The 17025-nt window shown below is 51.0% G+C and overlaps 2 protein-coding genes across 4 annotated transcripts; one reads left to right on the forward strand and one right to left on the reverse strand.

Annotated features, from left to right (window-relative positions):
* Positions 1 to 1280: 1280 nt before the first annotated feature.
* Positions 1281 to 5475, reverse strand: LOC110549876 (uncharacterized). Of its 2 annotated transcripts, XR_009587432.1 has the most exons (3): positions 5393 to 5475; positions 4737 to 4976; positions 1281 to 4569 (listed from the first exon to the last, which is right to left on the reverse strand). XR_009587432.1 is itself a non-coding variant. In XM_021639333.2 (2 exons), the coding sequence occupies exons 1-2, from the start codon at positions 5418 to 5420 to the stop codon at positions 4564 to 4566; spliced, it is 690 nt and encodes a 229-aa protein (XP_021495008.1). In that variant the 3' UTR covers positions 1281 to 4563. The 2 variants fall into 2 exon arrangements, 1 of the variants encoding a protein (XP_021495008.1); XM_021639333.2 differs by having other exon boundaries at positions 4737 to 5420.
* Positions 3529 to 13695, forward strand: Slc35c1 (solute carrier family 35 member C1). 2 transcript variants are annotated; one of them, XM_021639332.2, is made up of 3 exons: positions 3529 to 4398; positions 5635 to 6164; positions 9497 to 13695. In XM_021639332.2, exons 2-3 carry the CDS (start codon positions 5666 to 5668, stop codon positions 10054 to 10056), a joined length of 1059 nt encoding a protein of 352 aa, XP_021495007.1. In that variant the 5' UTR covers positions 3529 to 4398; positions 5635 to 5665; the 3' UTR covers positions 10057 to 13695. The 2 variants fall into 2 exon arrangements, with proteins under 2 accessions (XP_021495007.1, XP_021495006.1); XM_021639331.2 differs by lacking the exon at positions 3529 to 4398 and having other exon boundaries at positions 5627 to 6164.
* Positions 13696 to 17025: the final 3330 nt, after the last annotated feature.

Below are 17025 nucleotides of genomic sequence, written 5' to 3' on the forward strand. Positions count from 1 at the left end.
GATTGGGAGGGTCTGGGGGAGGGGCTATAGCTGGGATACAAAGTGAATAAACTGTAATTATTAAAAAATAAATTATTTTTTAAAAAAAGCCCTCTGAAGAACTGCCTGGGTGGTGCAGGCCCATGAAAACTATCTTAATCCCTTTTGAGGCCCTAATAATGTCCCACCAAGCTCCACTTCTCCAAGGCCCCACCACATTCCATAGTTTCATACTAGGGAACAAATCTCCAATGCACATACTTTAGGGGACAAAGAACATCCAAACCACAGCACCTGGAGAATCTAAGAGATTAAGCAAAGGGTGAGCAGACTTCAGCTCAGGAGGCAAACTGACTGGGGTTAAAATCCAGACAGCTCAACCTCCTCCTCCAGGGCCCCTCGAGCTGGACTCGCATGTCTGGGTTTCAACACCTTGTCTGTAGCCTACAGACTATGATGGCACCACACAGGGCACTACAAGGACTGGCCTGCTGTGCATAAAACTCCTGGCACAAATTCAGCCTTCCATAAACACTAATTGTTAGGGTGTGCCCTTGCTAAGGGCTATGACATTGTTGGTCCTTAGAGTTCAGCTGCTAATCTGAAATGACATCGTTGCTTGGAGATTAACTAGACACATGGAGAGTTTCAGAGTACACTGCTCTTGATCCAAGACAAAACACCCAAGAAAGCCTGTGTTGTCCAAAGCCAAGTGCTTAAGAGAAGTCAGCCCAGGAAATAAAGAAAATTGTCTTATAATTTTGATTAAAAGAAGGGCTGGCTCCCTGCTCATCTCAGCATCTTTCCAAGTTTCATCTGAAAGATGTGCTCCTTTGGCTATACTCCCTGTCTGTTGAAGGGCCTACCTAATCCCATTCTCCTGCCCCAGCCTTGAACATGATGTCTCTGGAGTCCTCCATCCACTTCCAGTTCTGTGGATTTGGTTCACTCTTTGATAACTAAACAGTCTGCATTGTTGCCCCAGGCTCCAATCCAAAGCCTTCCTGGGGCCTTCAACACAAGTGGTTAGCAGCACTGAACTGTTTCCAGGATGCCTCTGTTTGGCTAAAGAAAAACAAAGACTACCAGCCCCACAGTATTATATATCTCCTATAATAAACTGAAGGCAGTTCAGAGCAAAGAAGAAAGAGTTTAGGCAAACTGTGAGGGCCCAGGATTTCTCCATGCTCTGATCTGCCATCCCCAGCTTTCCTTTGACTCATGGGAACTGCTGCCCTTCCAGACCTCAGTTCTGCATTGTAGCTAGAAAAAGAAAAAGGAAGCAACAAAGACAACAATACTACTCATTATCCAAAAGTATAATACATGGTCACCTCTAGCTGTAAGAGAGTCTAGGAGTAAGTAGTTCAGGTGGATACACTGGCTTACAAAATATGGGTAACATTAGAAGGAAGGAAAATACAGTAATATAGGAAGAACACTATAGCCTGTGAGCCAAAGCTGTTGTTGTTCACTAGTTGTTCTTATAAAGTTTTATTGAAATGAAGCTGTGCCCATTTGTTTACAATACTAAAATAGTAGTGTTGAGTCCTATTAAGAGACTATCTAGTATCCAGAGTTTTAAATATTTGCTCTCTGATCCTTTACAGAAAAACTTGCAAACCCTCCTGCAGGAGAAAAGTAGTAGGATCTGAGAAAGTACCAGCAAAAGGCCTACCTCTCCCCAGCCCCAGAAAACTCTAATAATGAACCCCCGTATGTTGTGCCCAACTTTAAAGCTGTTTTATGGAAGGCAATACACAGACTGAGTCCAGACTTGCAGTAGTTTGGCAATTTGAGTTGAGAGCTGCATCAAGCAGTGGTGACCATGCTGAGCTGAAGCTCTGGAGACAGATAGTTCATCCTGATGATCCTGAGACATGTGAACTGATAAATGACATCAGTTGGCCCAATGCTATGTGTCCTTACCCCAAAGCTGTGATTAAGAGGCACTCAGTGTCCAGCACTTTATGTGTGAGCTGAGAATTTGCACTCAACCCTCGTGCTTGCAGAGAAAGCACCCTTACCTACTGAGCCACCTTTCCAGCCCTGTTGCTTTTGTTTTTGAGACAAGTTCTCACTATGTAGCCCAGGCTGACCTGAGACTCACTATGTAGCCCAGGTTGGCTTCAAACTGACCATCCTCCTTCCTAAACCTCCCCAGCACTGGCATTATAGCCATGACCCACTTGCCCTGACATCTTCAGACCTTAATTTCCTGGTTCAGCTCATTGACTTTGTGCACACCAAGGATGAAACAGTTGGAGCTCAATTACAATGTCAATTGCGCTGAATGCCACATAATCAAACAACTTCAAGGAAGCAGCCCAACATAATCTCAAAAGAGATCAGTTTTTCCTGAAGACCAATGCCAGCTTGCCTGAGTCAGGATAGTCCTCGCAAAAAAGGCAAATAGTTGTTAATGATTGTCCAATCCCCTGCTGTCCTGCCGGTGCCTGGGTGTGAGCTGCTGTGAAAGGGCAGTGAAGGGACACTCACGAGCAGGGGAAAGACCCCTCAGACGCCTGGTTTGGTCTCTCCCTGGCTCACACCCAAGAATTTCAACATAATTACTTAAGCCACCTAGAACAAACTCCTTTCTGAAAAATGACCCAAACAAAATTGGTAACATTGCTAGTGATTCTGCCTGGAATCCAACTTCTGTGTGACCAGAACATGACTTAAGAAGTCCTTTGAGCAACTTCCCCCACTGTGAGGGCTCCCTTCCCCCACTGCAGGCCTGACAGTGTACCTTAAAAGCCTCTCCTGAAGGATGATAGCATTCTCATAAGTACTTTCTGATAAAATAATATAATTTATTTTCTACTCCCATTCCCACTCCCAAATAATGACACAGAGACCTATTACATTTATTAATAGGCTTTAAGGGACTAAGCTGGGCAGATATTGATTTATTCTAACCCGATTAGACTAGCCTGGCTACTTCCCAGCCACGTGCCTCATGCTACTTGCCATCTTTGTATCATCTTAGCTGCTTCTGCTCCATCTGTCTGTCCTCATGGTGAACTCCTCATGTCCACCTCCTGTCCTCCTTCTCCTCAACCTTCATTGGAAGTCCAACCCTAATTCTCCTGCCCAGCTATTGGCTGTTCAGCTCTTTATTAAACAATCAGAGATGATGCAGAACAGTTTTTACACAACATTGAGACAGGAGAGTCTTCATAGAAATGACAATGCCCACTGCAACCAGATCTCTGGGCACAGAAATCGGCCTCTGAATCCACAGTGCACAAAACCATCTGGCAACTTTCCCCAATACCTTTCCTTAGTCACATCACATGTAGCCCTCCCCCCATGTACAGCTAAGACAGGGCAGGGACCTCCGTCTCCTAATACAGCTCTTGTCTCTTCAGGCTGGCCGGTGGCAACCAGTACCACTTCTATCCTAGAGTAGAGTGGAACTGTCCATAAAAATCAGGATATCTATAGCTAAATGTGTTCCAATTTAATATTTTGACAAATAGTACTTATCCTCCGCCCCTTCCCCCTTGCTGTACTGCAAGTTGAACCCAGGACCTTGTGTGTGCCAGGTAAGCATTCTAACACTGAGCTATAGAACACTGAGCTAAATCCCCAAGCCTTTATTCATGTCTCTTTATGTGTGCCCACGCCCACATTTTATTTCGAGACAAGTCTCACTAAGTTGCCCAGACAGGCCTTGAATTTACTCTGTAACCCAGACTGGCCTTGCACTTTCGATCTTCCTACCTCATTTGAGATTACAGGCCCTTTACCATCAGGCCCGGCTAATAAAATCGTAATCGAAATATTTTAAACACATCTTTATGACCACCCACACAAGCAATAAGGCTGGAACCCACTGCTTTCACTAGCTTACAAAGAAACCGGCTCAGCCGGAGGCAAACTTGCCTGCTCAACAACGGTATTAGGAAGAAACCAGAGAGAAGTCAGGCCTCCCAGCTGCCTGGGAGTAAAAGGCCTGGAGCTGGTGGCCCACTCAGCCTTGGTCCCCGGGACGGTAAGGGGGTACCCTCCTCAGGTAGCGGCGGCTTTCGGCAGTTTTCCCACCCACGCCCTTCTGGAAGCATCAGCTTGGACCCGCAGGGCCAGGGACGCAGCCTGGTCAAGGGATAGGCCTGCGACGGTAACAGAACAGGAGTCCCGAGGGAGATGGGGTCGGCCTTAGATAGAGGAAAGGGGCCTTCTGGCTGGGCCCCTAGGGTTCCCGCCCCACCTCACCCAGAGCCCGACGTGGCGCAAGCTGGGGACAGCAAGCGGGAAATCATACTGGGGGCGCGGCTTGGGCGGCCCTGTAGGTGCAGCCGAGGGCGGTGCTGCAGGTGCGCTCGAGGGCCCCGCCGAGGGGGTGAGAGCCAGATCCCTGCATTAGCCGGGAGCGCGCGCCAGGACACCAGAGCCGAGCCCGGAGGGAGGACGGTATGTTCTGGGAGGGGAAGGACCCCGGGCAGGGGGTGCTGCGTTGAGAGGATCAGAGGCTGTGGTCTGGCCGTCCAGAAGGAACTTTATCTGGAAATGGTGATGTGGCTTTCTGGCACGCCCTGGAAGTGCTGCTGGGGTCTCCGAAACCTCAGGTCCTCCTGACTAGGTCTGGAAACAGAGAAAATGGGGGTAGGGAGAAAGGACAGGACCGAAACAATGCCTTCCCGAATGACTTGGGCTCGCGGAGTGGGGTTGGAGGACACAAAGGGCTGGGTGGGGGTCTCCAGAAGCGAAGGGGTGATATTCCATTTTCTGGGAAGACGGTGAAGACGTACCTGGCCGAGTCTAGTCGATCTAAAGAGGCCAGGGGGAAAGACAGTGAGGGTGGCGGGGAGAGTGACACAGCCTTCCAGGAAACGGGCGAGGCTCCAGAACTTGAAAATCCTTCCCTGACCTCCGAGAGTTCCCAGAAGAAGAGGGCAGGACTGTGGGCACAGGTGCAGACACACCGGCGCGCTCCAGGTTGGCGATCCTGCGCGCTCCTGGCGGCCGCGGGCCGGGCGGGCGAGCGGGCCCTTTAAGACGGCCCGGAGGCGTGTCAGGAAATGCACGCTGGCCCCGCCCCACCCGGGAAGCGCTCCCGGACCTGCCGCGCTGAGCCGGAACTCGCTCTCGGCTCGGGGCAGCCGCCCGGCCGCGCTCCCGCCAGGCCTCAGCCCGGGTCCCCCCACGCCGCCTCCCCGAGCCTCCGTGACCTCCCTACAGCCCGCCCTCCCTTCAGCCCCGCGGGCGCTTCCGGGAGCCCCTGTAGCCCGGCCTCCACGCAGCCCACGCCCCTTCTCGGCGCACCGCTTCCCACGCGGTCCGCGTCCAGTTCTTTCCTCCTCCACCCTGCCCTTCCGTCCCCCTCGCTTCCTTTCTCCCCGTGACTCGTTCCTATGAGGTACTAGCCCCCCGTCGTCAAGCTGGCCATGGCTGTCAAGGCCCACACCCTTATCTAGGCCGCTTCTCCCTTCCATGGGTCTTGTCTCATGGCCCCCCTCTGGGAGCGAGCACGAAGAAGAGCATCTGGGCAAATCCGGAAGCAGAACTTCAGCCCAGACGAGGGAACCGTTAGGTCACCGCATGTGACAACTGAAGGCTGCACCCACAGGTCCTAGCAGCTTGAAGCCCTGTAGTCCAGGGAACGCTTCTGGCCGTGGGGTGACCTAGCTCTTCTACCACCATGAACAGGGCCCCTCTGAAGCGGTCCAGGATTCTGCGCATGGCGCTGACTGGAGCCTCGGCTGCCTCCGAAGAGGCAGATGCAGACGGCGGGAACAAGCCATTTCTGCTAAGGGCGCTGCAGATCGCGCTGGTGGTCTCTCTCTACTGGATCACCTCCATCTCTATGGTATTCCTCAACAAGTACCTGCTGGACAGCCCCTCCCTGCAGCTGGATACCCCTATCTTCGTCACCTTCTACCAATGCCTGGTGACCTCGCTACTGTGCAAGGGCCTCAGCACCCTGGCTACTTGCTGCCCTGGTACGGTAGACTTCCCCACCCTGAACCTGGACCTCAAGGTGGCCCGAAGTGTGTTGCCGCTGTCGGTGGTCTTCATCGGCATGATAACCTTCAATAACCTCTGCCTCAAGTACGTGGGGGTGGCCTTCTACAACGTGGGACGCTCGCTCACCACCGTGTTCAATGTGCTTCTCTCCTACCTGCTGCTCAGGCAGACCACTTCCTTCTATGCCCTGCTCACCTGCGGCGTCATCATTGGTGAGTGGGGCTCCGGGGCTGTGGGTAGCAGGATGGGCAGTGAACTGAAATCCTCGAGGCGCCTTCACACTTTACCTCTCCCAGGTCTCTTGCATCAGCAGTTAGAGTAGAGAACAACTGCCTCTCGGTCACTCGGCAAGTTACCCATGCTTACCCAGCCAGGGTGAAAAGAATAATGTTAGCAGCGACTAGAGCAAAGACAGCTGTCGGATGCTTGAGTGCTTAACATGTGCCGGGCACTCACATCTAAGCGTTTGCCTCCATCGTAACTCACCTAGTCCCCATTACAAGGTAAAATATTTTAAAGAGGAAAACCCAAGGAACAAACAGGGAGGCTAAGTAACACACAGCTAATCCCTGAGAGAGCTGAATTTTGAACGTAAGCGGTTACCTCCATAGATCACACTCTTGGCCACCATGCCACTGATTCTTCCCTCAGCTCAAGAAGGAACTGAGGTCATCGGGTTTGGCTCATTTCAGTGCTCCGATATACATGTGCTTTAAGAGGCTTTAGCTGTCTCCCCAGAAGTGACCATAAATAATTAATGATAGAAATGTGCTGATCACTACAAAGGCAGCATCATCCTCTTTATGTACTCTGGGTGGGGGCATCCCTGCGGGCATTTCTGTACAAATGAGGAAACTGAAGCTCCGAGAGGTTATGCTGTTTGCCACAGTCCCACAACTAAGAAGCAGATAGTCTGGGATGTGATCCCAGACTGGCCACACTCCCTGGCCTGCGTTTCAAGCCAGGCTCCATTGTTCCTGCCCACTGGGGGGTTAGCACAGTGCAATCCAACACAGTAACTACAGGCCAAATGTGTTTTTAAACAAAAGTCCAGTGAACTTTTAAACAGCCAGTTCCTCAGCTGCGGGTGTTCTAATCTGACTCTGCCCAGTAGTCATAGGTAGCCAGGAGCGCCTGGTTTGAACAGCATGTGTTAGGGAACCTTGGCCACTGAGCGTGTTGAATTGAGTGGCTGCTGGATTACAGAGACCAGGGCATCCATTCCCTCAGAGTCCTGGGCAGGCGGAAAGTGGCCCTCATTTGCACCTGCTCAGGTTCTTTAGTTTGTCTCATTTGGCCTACTTGGTCTTCCTGGTGTCTCAGAGGCCCAGGCTGGATGTGGTAACCAGGCCAACCCATCCCATCTGCCCTAGAAATGTTCCCCTGGTTGGACAGTTCTTGGATCCAGGGGCAAGAGGTCTGGGCCAGAGAGGGGGCAGGTAAAAAGCTGTCAGCACTGCCAGCACCCCTTCCTGGGGAACTGCCACCTGCCCCCACCTGAAGAGGGCTGGTACTCCTTACTTCCTTTTTGTCCTACAAGCTCCCCTGGGATCCCACTTCAGTCCACCAGCCCCACCAGGGTTAGAGAGGATGGGCCTCCTAGTGGGAGAGTTTACATGCGGGAAGGTATGTCACTGGAGACATTGAGCCCAGGTGCCGAAAGTGACAAAGTAGCAGATAGTGAGGCAGCTGAGAATCATGGTGGCCTGCCTGAGTGGCCAGGGAAAGTGGGACTCCCTGCTGCCCCAGTGCCGGCACCATCTGTTGGATCTCCCCTCCTTTCCTCCGGTGAGAAAGGTTCCATCTCAGACATTGCCTCCCAGGCATACAGCACTTTGCAAAGCCTCTTCTCCGGCTCACAGCTCCTCCAGGGGCGAGCACCTTGAGCATGGAGAATGGAGTCGCTTCTGGACTCAAATGGTAAGCAAGAAGGCATGGGGTGCTCTGGCTGAGCAGAGAAACCCACAGTGGGCTGTGCTGAGCCAAGGGCCTATGCTGCTGTAGGGCCTCATGCCCTTGTTCTGAGATAGCATCTTGCTATGTTGCCCAGGCTGGCCCTGCCCCCACCTTCCAAGCAGCTGGGCCTGCAGGAGCACCCTGCCTCTTCCCGCTTGTCTACTTGAAGACTTGTGCCTTTCCCCATAGCAGTCTCCAGCCAGCCAGCCAGCCAACAGCTATTAACTTGTGGCCAAGCTTTTGCCAGGCCCTGTACCAAGTTTTAGGGTATGAGTTTGAGGAGAGGATGGGGTTGTCACTCCCAATACATGAAAGATGCTGATGGCAGAAATGACAGTTATATTAGATGCTAAGGGCTGTGGGGGTTCGAGTAGGGAGCAGGAGGGGCGATTTAAGCAGACCTTTCTGGGAAGTCGTTGCTGGCATGAGGCTGCCGGACTAGTACTGGCCAGGAACACACATTTGAATGTGCACAGTTTTTCCTGAAGACAACGGCAAGACACGGGGGAGATCCACTGTAGGAAAATCATTTTAGTTACAAGAGAAAGAGTAGATTGGTTAAGGGAGCAAGAATATGGCCCTAAATTTTACAGATGAAGGAAATTGGAACTCAGAGAGGTTAAGTGACTTCTCTCAAGCAGCTCAGCTTCAAAATCACAAAGCAGTCAGAGGCCAGATCTCTCTGATGCCTGTGCTAGTCCTGCTGTTCCATGTCACTGATCCCGTTCCGTTAGCAGCAGTAAGCCTCTGCCTTGTGGGAATTCGGAGTCTAAATAAAGAGATCAGAGTGTTGCCTCGGGCAGGTACCTGCCAGCAATGGGCAAGCCAGGAGCATCATGTTAAAGGGTGGGAGACGACACTGAGAAGAGGCCTAGATCCTGGGTGGATCAGGAAAAGATCCCTGCAGAGACTGGCTTTGGCCTTGAAGCATGGGGGAATCCCTAAGAAGAGGAAAATGTTTTGGATACAGATATACATCTGTATATCTGTAGTGAGAAGTGGGGAGCTGAGAAGGTGGCTTGAAGCCATCCTGTGACAGGAAGTGCTGGCCAGATGCAGGAAATCTAGCACTGTGGCCTGGGGAGCCATGCAGGCTCTTTGAACAGAGGGTGACCCAAGAATGAAGAGTCTTCAAGTGGCTCTGCAAGCAGCTTTAGGCCATCAGCAGCTCTGACCTAATGCTCGCACTGAGGGAGCCAAGGCTTAGGGCCCTGTCTCTTGTCCAAAATCACTTTAGCCACCAACTGGCCCTCCTCCTTTAGCACCGTTACCCCACAGGCCATCAGGAGCCTATGCTGTTTTATAACCCTCATTAGAGTGATTACAGTTGTAATTAGAGAGGTAACAGGGTCACATCTGTCCTTATACCTCCCCCTTCTGCTAGATTCTGGCTGGGGGGAGGAGAAGATGCAGGTTTTCATTCTGGGATTCACTCCCTCAGCCCCTTTTTGGTGCAGAGGTTAGACTTTGGATATGTTGATGATGAGGTAAGGCTTCAGAACAGTCTGGACTGTGGCATTAGAATACTGTCCCTCTTCCTCCTGGACTCATTTCTCTTCACCTCATCGCTTGTCCATCTTTGTTGCAGGTGGTTTCTGGCTGGGTATAGACCAAGAGGGAGCTGAGGGCACCCTGTCCCTGATGGGCACCATCTTCGGGGTGCTGGCCAGCCTCTGCGTCTCACTCAATGCCATCTATACGAAGAAGGTGCTTCCGGCAGTAGACAACAGTATCTGGCGCCTAACCTTCTATAACAATGTCAACGCCTGTGTGCTCTTCTTGCCCCTGATGGTACTCCTGGGCGAGCTCCATGCTCTTCTTGACTTTGCTCATCTGGACAGTGCCCACTTCTGGGTCATGATGACACTGGGTGGCCTGTTTGGCTTTGCCATCGGCTACGTGACAGGACTGCAGATCAAATTCACCAGCCCCCTGACCCACAATGTGTCCGGCACAGCCAAAGCCTGTGCGCAGACAGTGCTGGCTGTGCTCTACTACGAAGAGACTAAGAGCTTCCTGTGGTGGACAAGCAACCTGATGGTGCTGGGGGGCTCCTCAGCCTACACGTGGGTCAGAGGCTGGGAGATGCAGAAGACCCAGGAGGACCCCAGCTCCAGAGAGGGTGAAAAGAGTGCTGTTGGGGTGTGAGCTTCCTCAGGGACCTGGGGCTGAGCTCTGACAGGGCCTCCACAGCACTGAAGGCTGCTCAGAGTGCCAGCCGTGTGTGGCCCTGAGCAGTATTGTTTACATCCTCCTTGGAGTGTGGTTGAAGAGGAGCCAGGGTCTTCCCTGGCAATGTCAGAGGGCTGCCAAATCTGTTCACCCCATCTTGTTTCGGGGAAACCCGCTGGGAGTGGCACCCCTTTCTGCCTCCCCCTGGGGCCTGTCTACCTCCTTATTGCCTCTGGAACGGGGACCAGCTGCAGCCTTGTTGAGCTGGATTGATGAAGAGATGTCCCACCTTCTTAACACAAGGGAGATGGGTTGTGACCCCTACGTCTCTGGGGCCCTGGGTAGGCTGCATAGTAGCTTAGGTGCTATTAAATCAGAAACACCCCGGCCTACTTCTGGAGCTAGGTGGGAGCTGCACCCAGGGGTGGCTGATGAAAATAACCATTCACCTCTGCACTCCATATTCGCAGCTTTATTAAGTAGAGCAATGCACTCCTCCACAGCCTCTAACCCTGGCTCTTCTGCCTGGCTTCTCTTGGCCTAGTGGGGCCACCATCCTGTTCACAGCCCCTGGCCCTGCTACTGGCTGTGTTGCCTTTCTGTTCTCCCTCCTTCATCATCAGTCTCCCCCAACCCCTCCATCTGAAGAGGCAGGAAGTGGGGTCCCCTCACAGCCTCTGTTCCCATCATGATGGTAAGAGACATTTATGTTCTCTGAGGCGGAAGGAGCCCACCGGTTCTCAGAGTTAGCCTGTCACAAAAGTTACAGTGATATAGTTAGCTTCTATCACAAAATAGCCCAGACCAGGTGCCTCAGAACATCGGGGGTTGGTTTATAACTGTTCTGGAGGCAGCAAAGCCCAAATCAAGGCACCTGTGGACCCAGTGTTTCTAAGGAAATCCTTTCTGTTCACATCTTCACGTGGTAGAGGCACAGACAAAACCGCTCAGGTCTCTTGCGTAGCAGTACTAGCCCCATTCTTGAGGATTACACTCCATGACCTGATCACCCCTAAGCCTTCAACATAAGGACTCCAACATGAATTTGAGGACAGAAGCACTGAGACTATGACAGCACCACACCCTTAACCTCAGGGTAGCTGTCACTGTCCTAGTCCCTTCTGTTGGGCCTTTTGTCCCCCATTTCCTTGGGGTAATGTCTGATGTCCTTGTCCCTGTCATGAGAAGATGGGGAGACCTTGTCCACCCTTGGATTCCTACTTCCCACAATCCCAGGTTCTAATGAAGTTGCTGGGGCCTGATGCCCTGAGTTGTATGTGATTTAATAAAAAAAAACAAACAGTAAAACAGCAAGATGTGTGTGGACTGAGGGACAGGGACACAGGGCCTAGAGGGGACCTAAGAGCCAAGTCTGTGGGGACCCATCCCAGCGGTCAGCCTTCCTGGGCCTGGGACCCTTAGGACAGGGATTCTCCCTGTACCTACTCTGGGAAGTGGGCGACCAGAGTTCAAGTTTTCATTGGTACCAGGTGCCACTGGTTGTGTGCTTACTGACTGAGTGCTGTCCACCTGTCACTCAGCTTCACAGCCATTCCTACCACGTGGGGTGACGGTCAGCCATTACTGACTCCCCCTCCATTTTACAGATGAGGACACTGAGGCTCAGAGAGGCTTGTGAGGGAGAAAGAACAGAATTCAGAGGGAGAGCTCAGCCTCCTGCTCACTGTGCGAACAGATACCTAACCAAATAAACAGCTTGAGGGAGGAAGGTTTATTGTGGCTCCCGGCTTCAGAGGGTGTCAGTTCACTGTGGTAGGTCACATGAATGGGATCTCAAAGCGTATTGGGTCCTTGGGTCAACGCTGACCCTATGATCCAGTCACTCCTACCAGAAGAATACTGGGGGTAGAAATGCCAAAGGCAAAGGAGGCTTTCTGCAGCGTAGTGTTAGAGTTTTTATTTCCTGTGTACACGCATGAGGATTCAGTTTGAAGGCCCCAGGAGAAGAATACAACCCCCAAGCCAGTAGCCCCTCCTGGCAATGGGTAAGCGCTGCCACCCTGCACCCGCTTTGCAAAGCCAGCAGAACTACCCAACCCACATCTAGAGAAATTACAGATGGTCCTGAGCCTCTAAATTATGGAGAAGCAACATTCAGCAATAGATTCCTAACGCACTAGCCTAGGATGTGGGGTGGGTTATTTGAAGGAAACTGGGGTTTCTTATAGAATTGTAGGCTCCAAGAAGCCACACTAACAGAAAGCCAGCAGTCCTTGCTCCCACCAGCCAGGGTGCCCCACAAATGTACCTTGTTCTCACATCTGGGTATCTCCTGGTAGATGGGAGTCTCTAGGTCAGCTGTCACCCAGGGATCCTCATGAAAGAGGGTGTGATCCTCACTCACACCAAATTGATCTCTGACCTCACACACACCAAGGCAGAAAAAAAGTATATGCAAATAAGTAAATGTAAGAAATTTTAAAAGGCTTTGCAAATGTTTACTCATTTAATTTTCAAAGCAACCTAATGTGGGTACAGTTGTCTCCCATATCACAGTCAGGAAAGAGTGAGGCATAGCATCATGAGTGGCTTGAGCTCCCATAGTCAGCAAGGGACCGACTTAGGAATCAAACCTAAGTAGTCCCACTCTCAGCCATAAACCATATTGCTTTTTGAGCATTAAAAGTATGTTATTTAGAGCCAGCAATGGTAGCTCATTCCTTTAACTCCAGCACTTGGGAGGCAGAAGCAGGCATATCTCTGAGCTCAAGGTTAACCTGGTCTACAGACTGAGTTCCAGGACAGCCAGTACCCCACAGAGAAACCCTGTCTTGGAGAAAAAGAAAAAATATTATTTGGGGCTGGAAAGATGGGCCAGCTGTTATCAGAACTCCTCCAGAGAACAGGAGTTAACAGTCTTAACTCACATATATAGGTTTTTAAAATGTATTATCTGTGTGATACCATTATAATAGCCCCTTAAGGCAAGGACAGGTGGGGTCTCTGCAGATGACAAGGGTTTGTCTTCATACGAAAAGGTCCAGGCTCATGGGAGTGAGTTTAGTCAAGTCACTGCCCTTCTGTGATGGACCCCTGGGAGATTTGTACCTCTGGCTGTGTCTGTGAGGGTGTTTTCAGAGAGGACTAGCTAAAGGTGGAAGGCTTGTCTGAATGTAGGTGGCACCAACCCTTACGCTGAAGACTTGAAGAAGAGGGGAAAGCCAGTGGTGAGGACAATTTCTCCTCTGTTTCCATAGGCTAAGCTCCTCTGCTCTGGCACGCCCTCCCTGCCATGATGGGTCACTCTACAGAAATGCTTCCTGGGCTGGAGAGATGGCTCTGTGGGAAAAAGTACTTGCTGAGCATCATGAGATCTGCATTCAGATACCCAAGCACCCATACAAGAAGCCAGGCATGGACACACACACACCTGTAGCCTCAGCTCGGGTGGGAGGAGACAGCAGGACCCCTGGGGGCTTGCTGGTCAGCCATTCTAGCTGAAGTGGTGAAGGCCAGGTTCACCTTACTGAATTCTATCTCAAGAAAATAAGGTGAGATGTGGTAAGAGTCACTAACTCCCTCTTCCCCTTGAATGATCAAGCATTCCTACAGGCACAGGAGTGTGCACACAGTCCACAGGCCACACACTTGTACAGCGAAAATAAATAAATTCTTTACGTTGTTAATGCCGGCTGTTTTGTCGTAGCTAATGCAACCTCTTCAAAAGGGTGAAAGGAAAGTTGTTCTAGGTTAAGAGGCAGCAGATCACTTAAGGGGTCAACATATGTAAAGCTTATTTCCAGATGAGAGAACGGGGGCCCAAAGGGGTCAAACACCTTGCCAGGTTGTTGATTTACAAAACAGTGCAGCACTGCTCCCCTCCCCGCCCCGCTGACTGATTGGCTTCTACAGAGCACCCTGCTGTGTGTGGTTGGAAACCTTAGTGCCTGTTTTAGTTACTTTCCTAGAGCAGTGACAAAACACCAGGACCAAGGCAGCTTGTGAACTAAAGCACTTAACTTGGGGCCTCACCGTTCCAGGGGCTTAGAGTCTGTGACTCTCATGGGGGAAAGCACAGCATCAGTCAGACAAGCATAGTGCTGGAGCAGTAGCCGAGAGCTCACATTCAATCCAAAAGAGCGAGAGAGAGAGAGCGAGAGAGAGAGAGAGAGAGAGAGAGAGAGACAAAGAGACTCAGAGAGAGACTGAGAGAAAGAGACAGAGAGAGAGAGAGCATGTTTGCTAACTGGGAATGGTGAGGGCTTTTAAAATCTCAAAGCCCTCCCACAACAACACACCTCTTCCAACAAGGCCACACACCGCTTTATCCTTCCCAAAACAGTTCTGCCAACTTTGGAGTAAGCATTTAAAGATATAAGCCAATAGGACCATTCTTATTCAAGCCACCACTGTCCCCGACACAACAGTGCTGGGAGGTAGGGTGTGCCTCATTGAGGGAGTCGGTTCACTGTTGTAGGGGTGAGAGGTTTCTTCTCTGTTCTTCTTTTGAGACAGATCTGCTATCTCACCCAGGCTGGCCTGGAGTTTACAGTCCCAATGCCTTAGCCTCCTGAGATATGAGATTGTTTGTTTGTTTGTTTGTTTGTTTGTTTGGCTGGTTTCTCTGGGTTTCTCTGGCTGTACTGGAACTTGGTCTGTAGGCCAGGCTATCCTTGAACTCAGAGATGTGCCTGCCCCAGCCTCCAAAGTGCTGGGATTAAAGGCACTGCACAGAGCAGATTCCCCCTCTGCACACTGAGACTCTCCATGAACACACAGACAACGGCCAGATCATCAATGGCCGTCAAACCCTGACCCACAGCCTTGACTGGCCCAAAAGCCGACCGCCTCTGCGGTGTTGACCCAGGACACTGAGACTCACTCTCTTCCCTAGCCCTACCTCCCCATAGACACTTCCTGACCAGAACCTGCAACCGCCTAGACTGCCCACCTCTAGTTGGCTTGAAGCCAGTGCCCTCTGTCCCACTTGTCCAAGGATGGCACCTCTGAAGTCTTCCCAGCAGGCCTCTTCCCCTCCTCTGCCTGCCTTCTAGTCTCTACCAGCTACTGTAGCCATGGTAGCTAACTCCCTTGCCATAGCAAACTAACCAAATCATCCTCATGCAGTCATGTGGGTGGCAAACCCAGGACAAGGAAACCCTGTAAAAGGCCCCAAATTCCAAATCTTAAAAAAACACATATGGCTGGAGAGATGGCTCAGAAAGTTAAGAGCATGGCCGCTCTTCCAGAGTTACTGAGTTCAATTCCCAGCAACCATCTGTAATGAAATCTGGTGCCCTCTTCTGGCATGCGGGTGTACATGCAGGCAGGCCATTGTATATATAAGAAATAAATCTTTAAAAAACTATATACATCATTGGTCAAAACAGCTTGCCACCGTGGCCAGCTGGTTGAATATCGAAGTTTTGAAGTTAGCCGAGCCCAAGGTGCAGTCTGTGTGAGCAGCTGTCCGTCACTATCTCACATTAATACCTGAGCTTGGCTGGACAGGCTAGCTCTGCCTATGATCTTAGCACTGCTGCGCTGTCGCTTAAGTGTGCCGTGGTGACCAAGCCTCCAGCTTACAGGGGCTCTCTGGGGAACGCTGAAGATCCACACCATAGCAGACCCTCAGCTCTGCCATCTATCTTCCTGGCCATCCCACTACGGCTGTGACTATAAGCTCTGTCTTGACATCCCCGAACCTTGCCTGCCTAATCTGTAGAGCAGGATGACACTGTTCCCTCTTCCAGGGGGCAGTGACATGACAGAGTCACAGTAAGAAAAAGAAATTTTTCTTCAGATCAAGAAAATCGCCAGGAATCTCCAGCCTGGACAAAGACCTAACATTCCAGTTGGGCAGTTCAGTCTCCAAGGACCACTCTCTGGGAAGCAGATCCACCTTCCACCTGCTAAAGAGCTAGGAGGAATAATTATCCCATCGATAAGAGAATATATTTTTTTCCTTCCCAGAATTTCCACCACCTGGTGCCATAGTCAAGTAGCGTCATGATTCCGCTAGCTTTTCTTAAATATATATACATGTGTATATATATATATATATATATTATTTATTTTAGTTCTTATGCATGGGTATTTTGTTTGCATGTATTTCTGTGTACCACGTGCAGGCCTGGTGCCAATAGAGGCCAAAACAGGGTGTTGCAGTCCCTGGGACTGGAGTTATGAACTTTTATGCTAGTGTTGGGAATTGTACCCGGGTCCTATGGAGGAACAGCCTGTGTTCCTAACCACTGAGCCACCTCTCCTGCCTTTAAAACATTTTATTAACTAGACTAAGAACAAGCAGAGAGCCCCGTTTCGCTGGTAACAGCAGGATGGTATAGCTCATGCAGCCTGCCTGGCACACTGTGGATAGGCAGCAGTTATGATTTAGCACACAGAGGAAGAGTGGTGGGATTCTACAGACTTATCCTCTCTGCCGCTGGACAGGCGGGCTCAGATGGGAGGCCTGCCAGGACAGTGCCTAGCCCGCTGGGGGAGAACCGCCCCTCTGCCCTCAAGTCCCCAATGCATCTCTGCTCCCTCCCTCCTGCTGCCATCTTGGGAAGGTGAACTTAACTGGCATCGTCACGAAATCCTAATGAAAACAGCAGGAGCAGCCAGCCAGTCACATAGGCAGGAGCTGAGTGTGGGGATTGTAATGAAGTGGACAGTTCTAGACTGGAGGGCCAGCCACCCAGCTCTTGATCGTCCTTATCTCAGTCCATTTTTTTATTGCTGTATCAAAATACCCAATTCTGGACAATATATAAACTTCCGGTGACTGAAGATCTAAACAGCATGACGTCTGGGGAGCGAGCTTCTGCTGTGTCACAGGTTACATGGTATCAGCTCGGAAGAGCGGCTGTGTGTCAGGGAAGAAGCAAAACGGGCGAATGCCCAGACTTTACCCCAACCCATTCTTGTGGGAACTAATCCACTCCTGAGACCAGCATTAGTCCTACCATGAAGTTGATGCAG

Source organism: Meriones unguiculatus, chromosome 18 (assembly GCF_030254825.1).
Source record: "Meriones unguiculatus strain TT.TT164.6M chromosome 18, Bangor_MerUng_6.1, whole genome shotgun sequence".
In the NCBI taxonomy this organism is placed as follows: Eukaryota; Metazoa; Chordata; class Mammalia; order Rodentia; family Muridae; genus Meriones; species Meriones unguiculatus.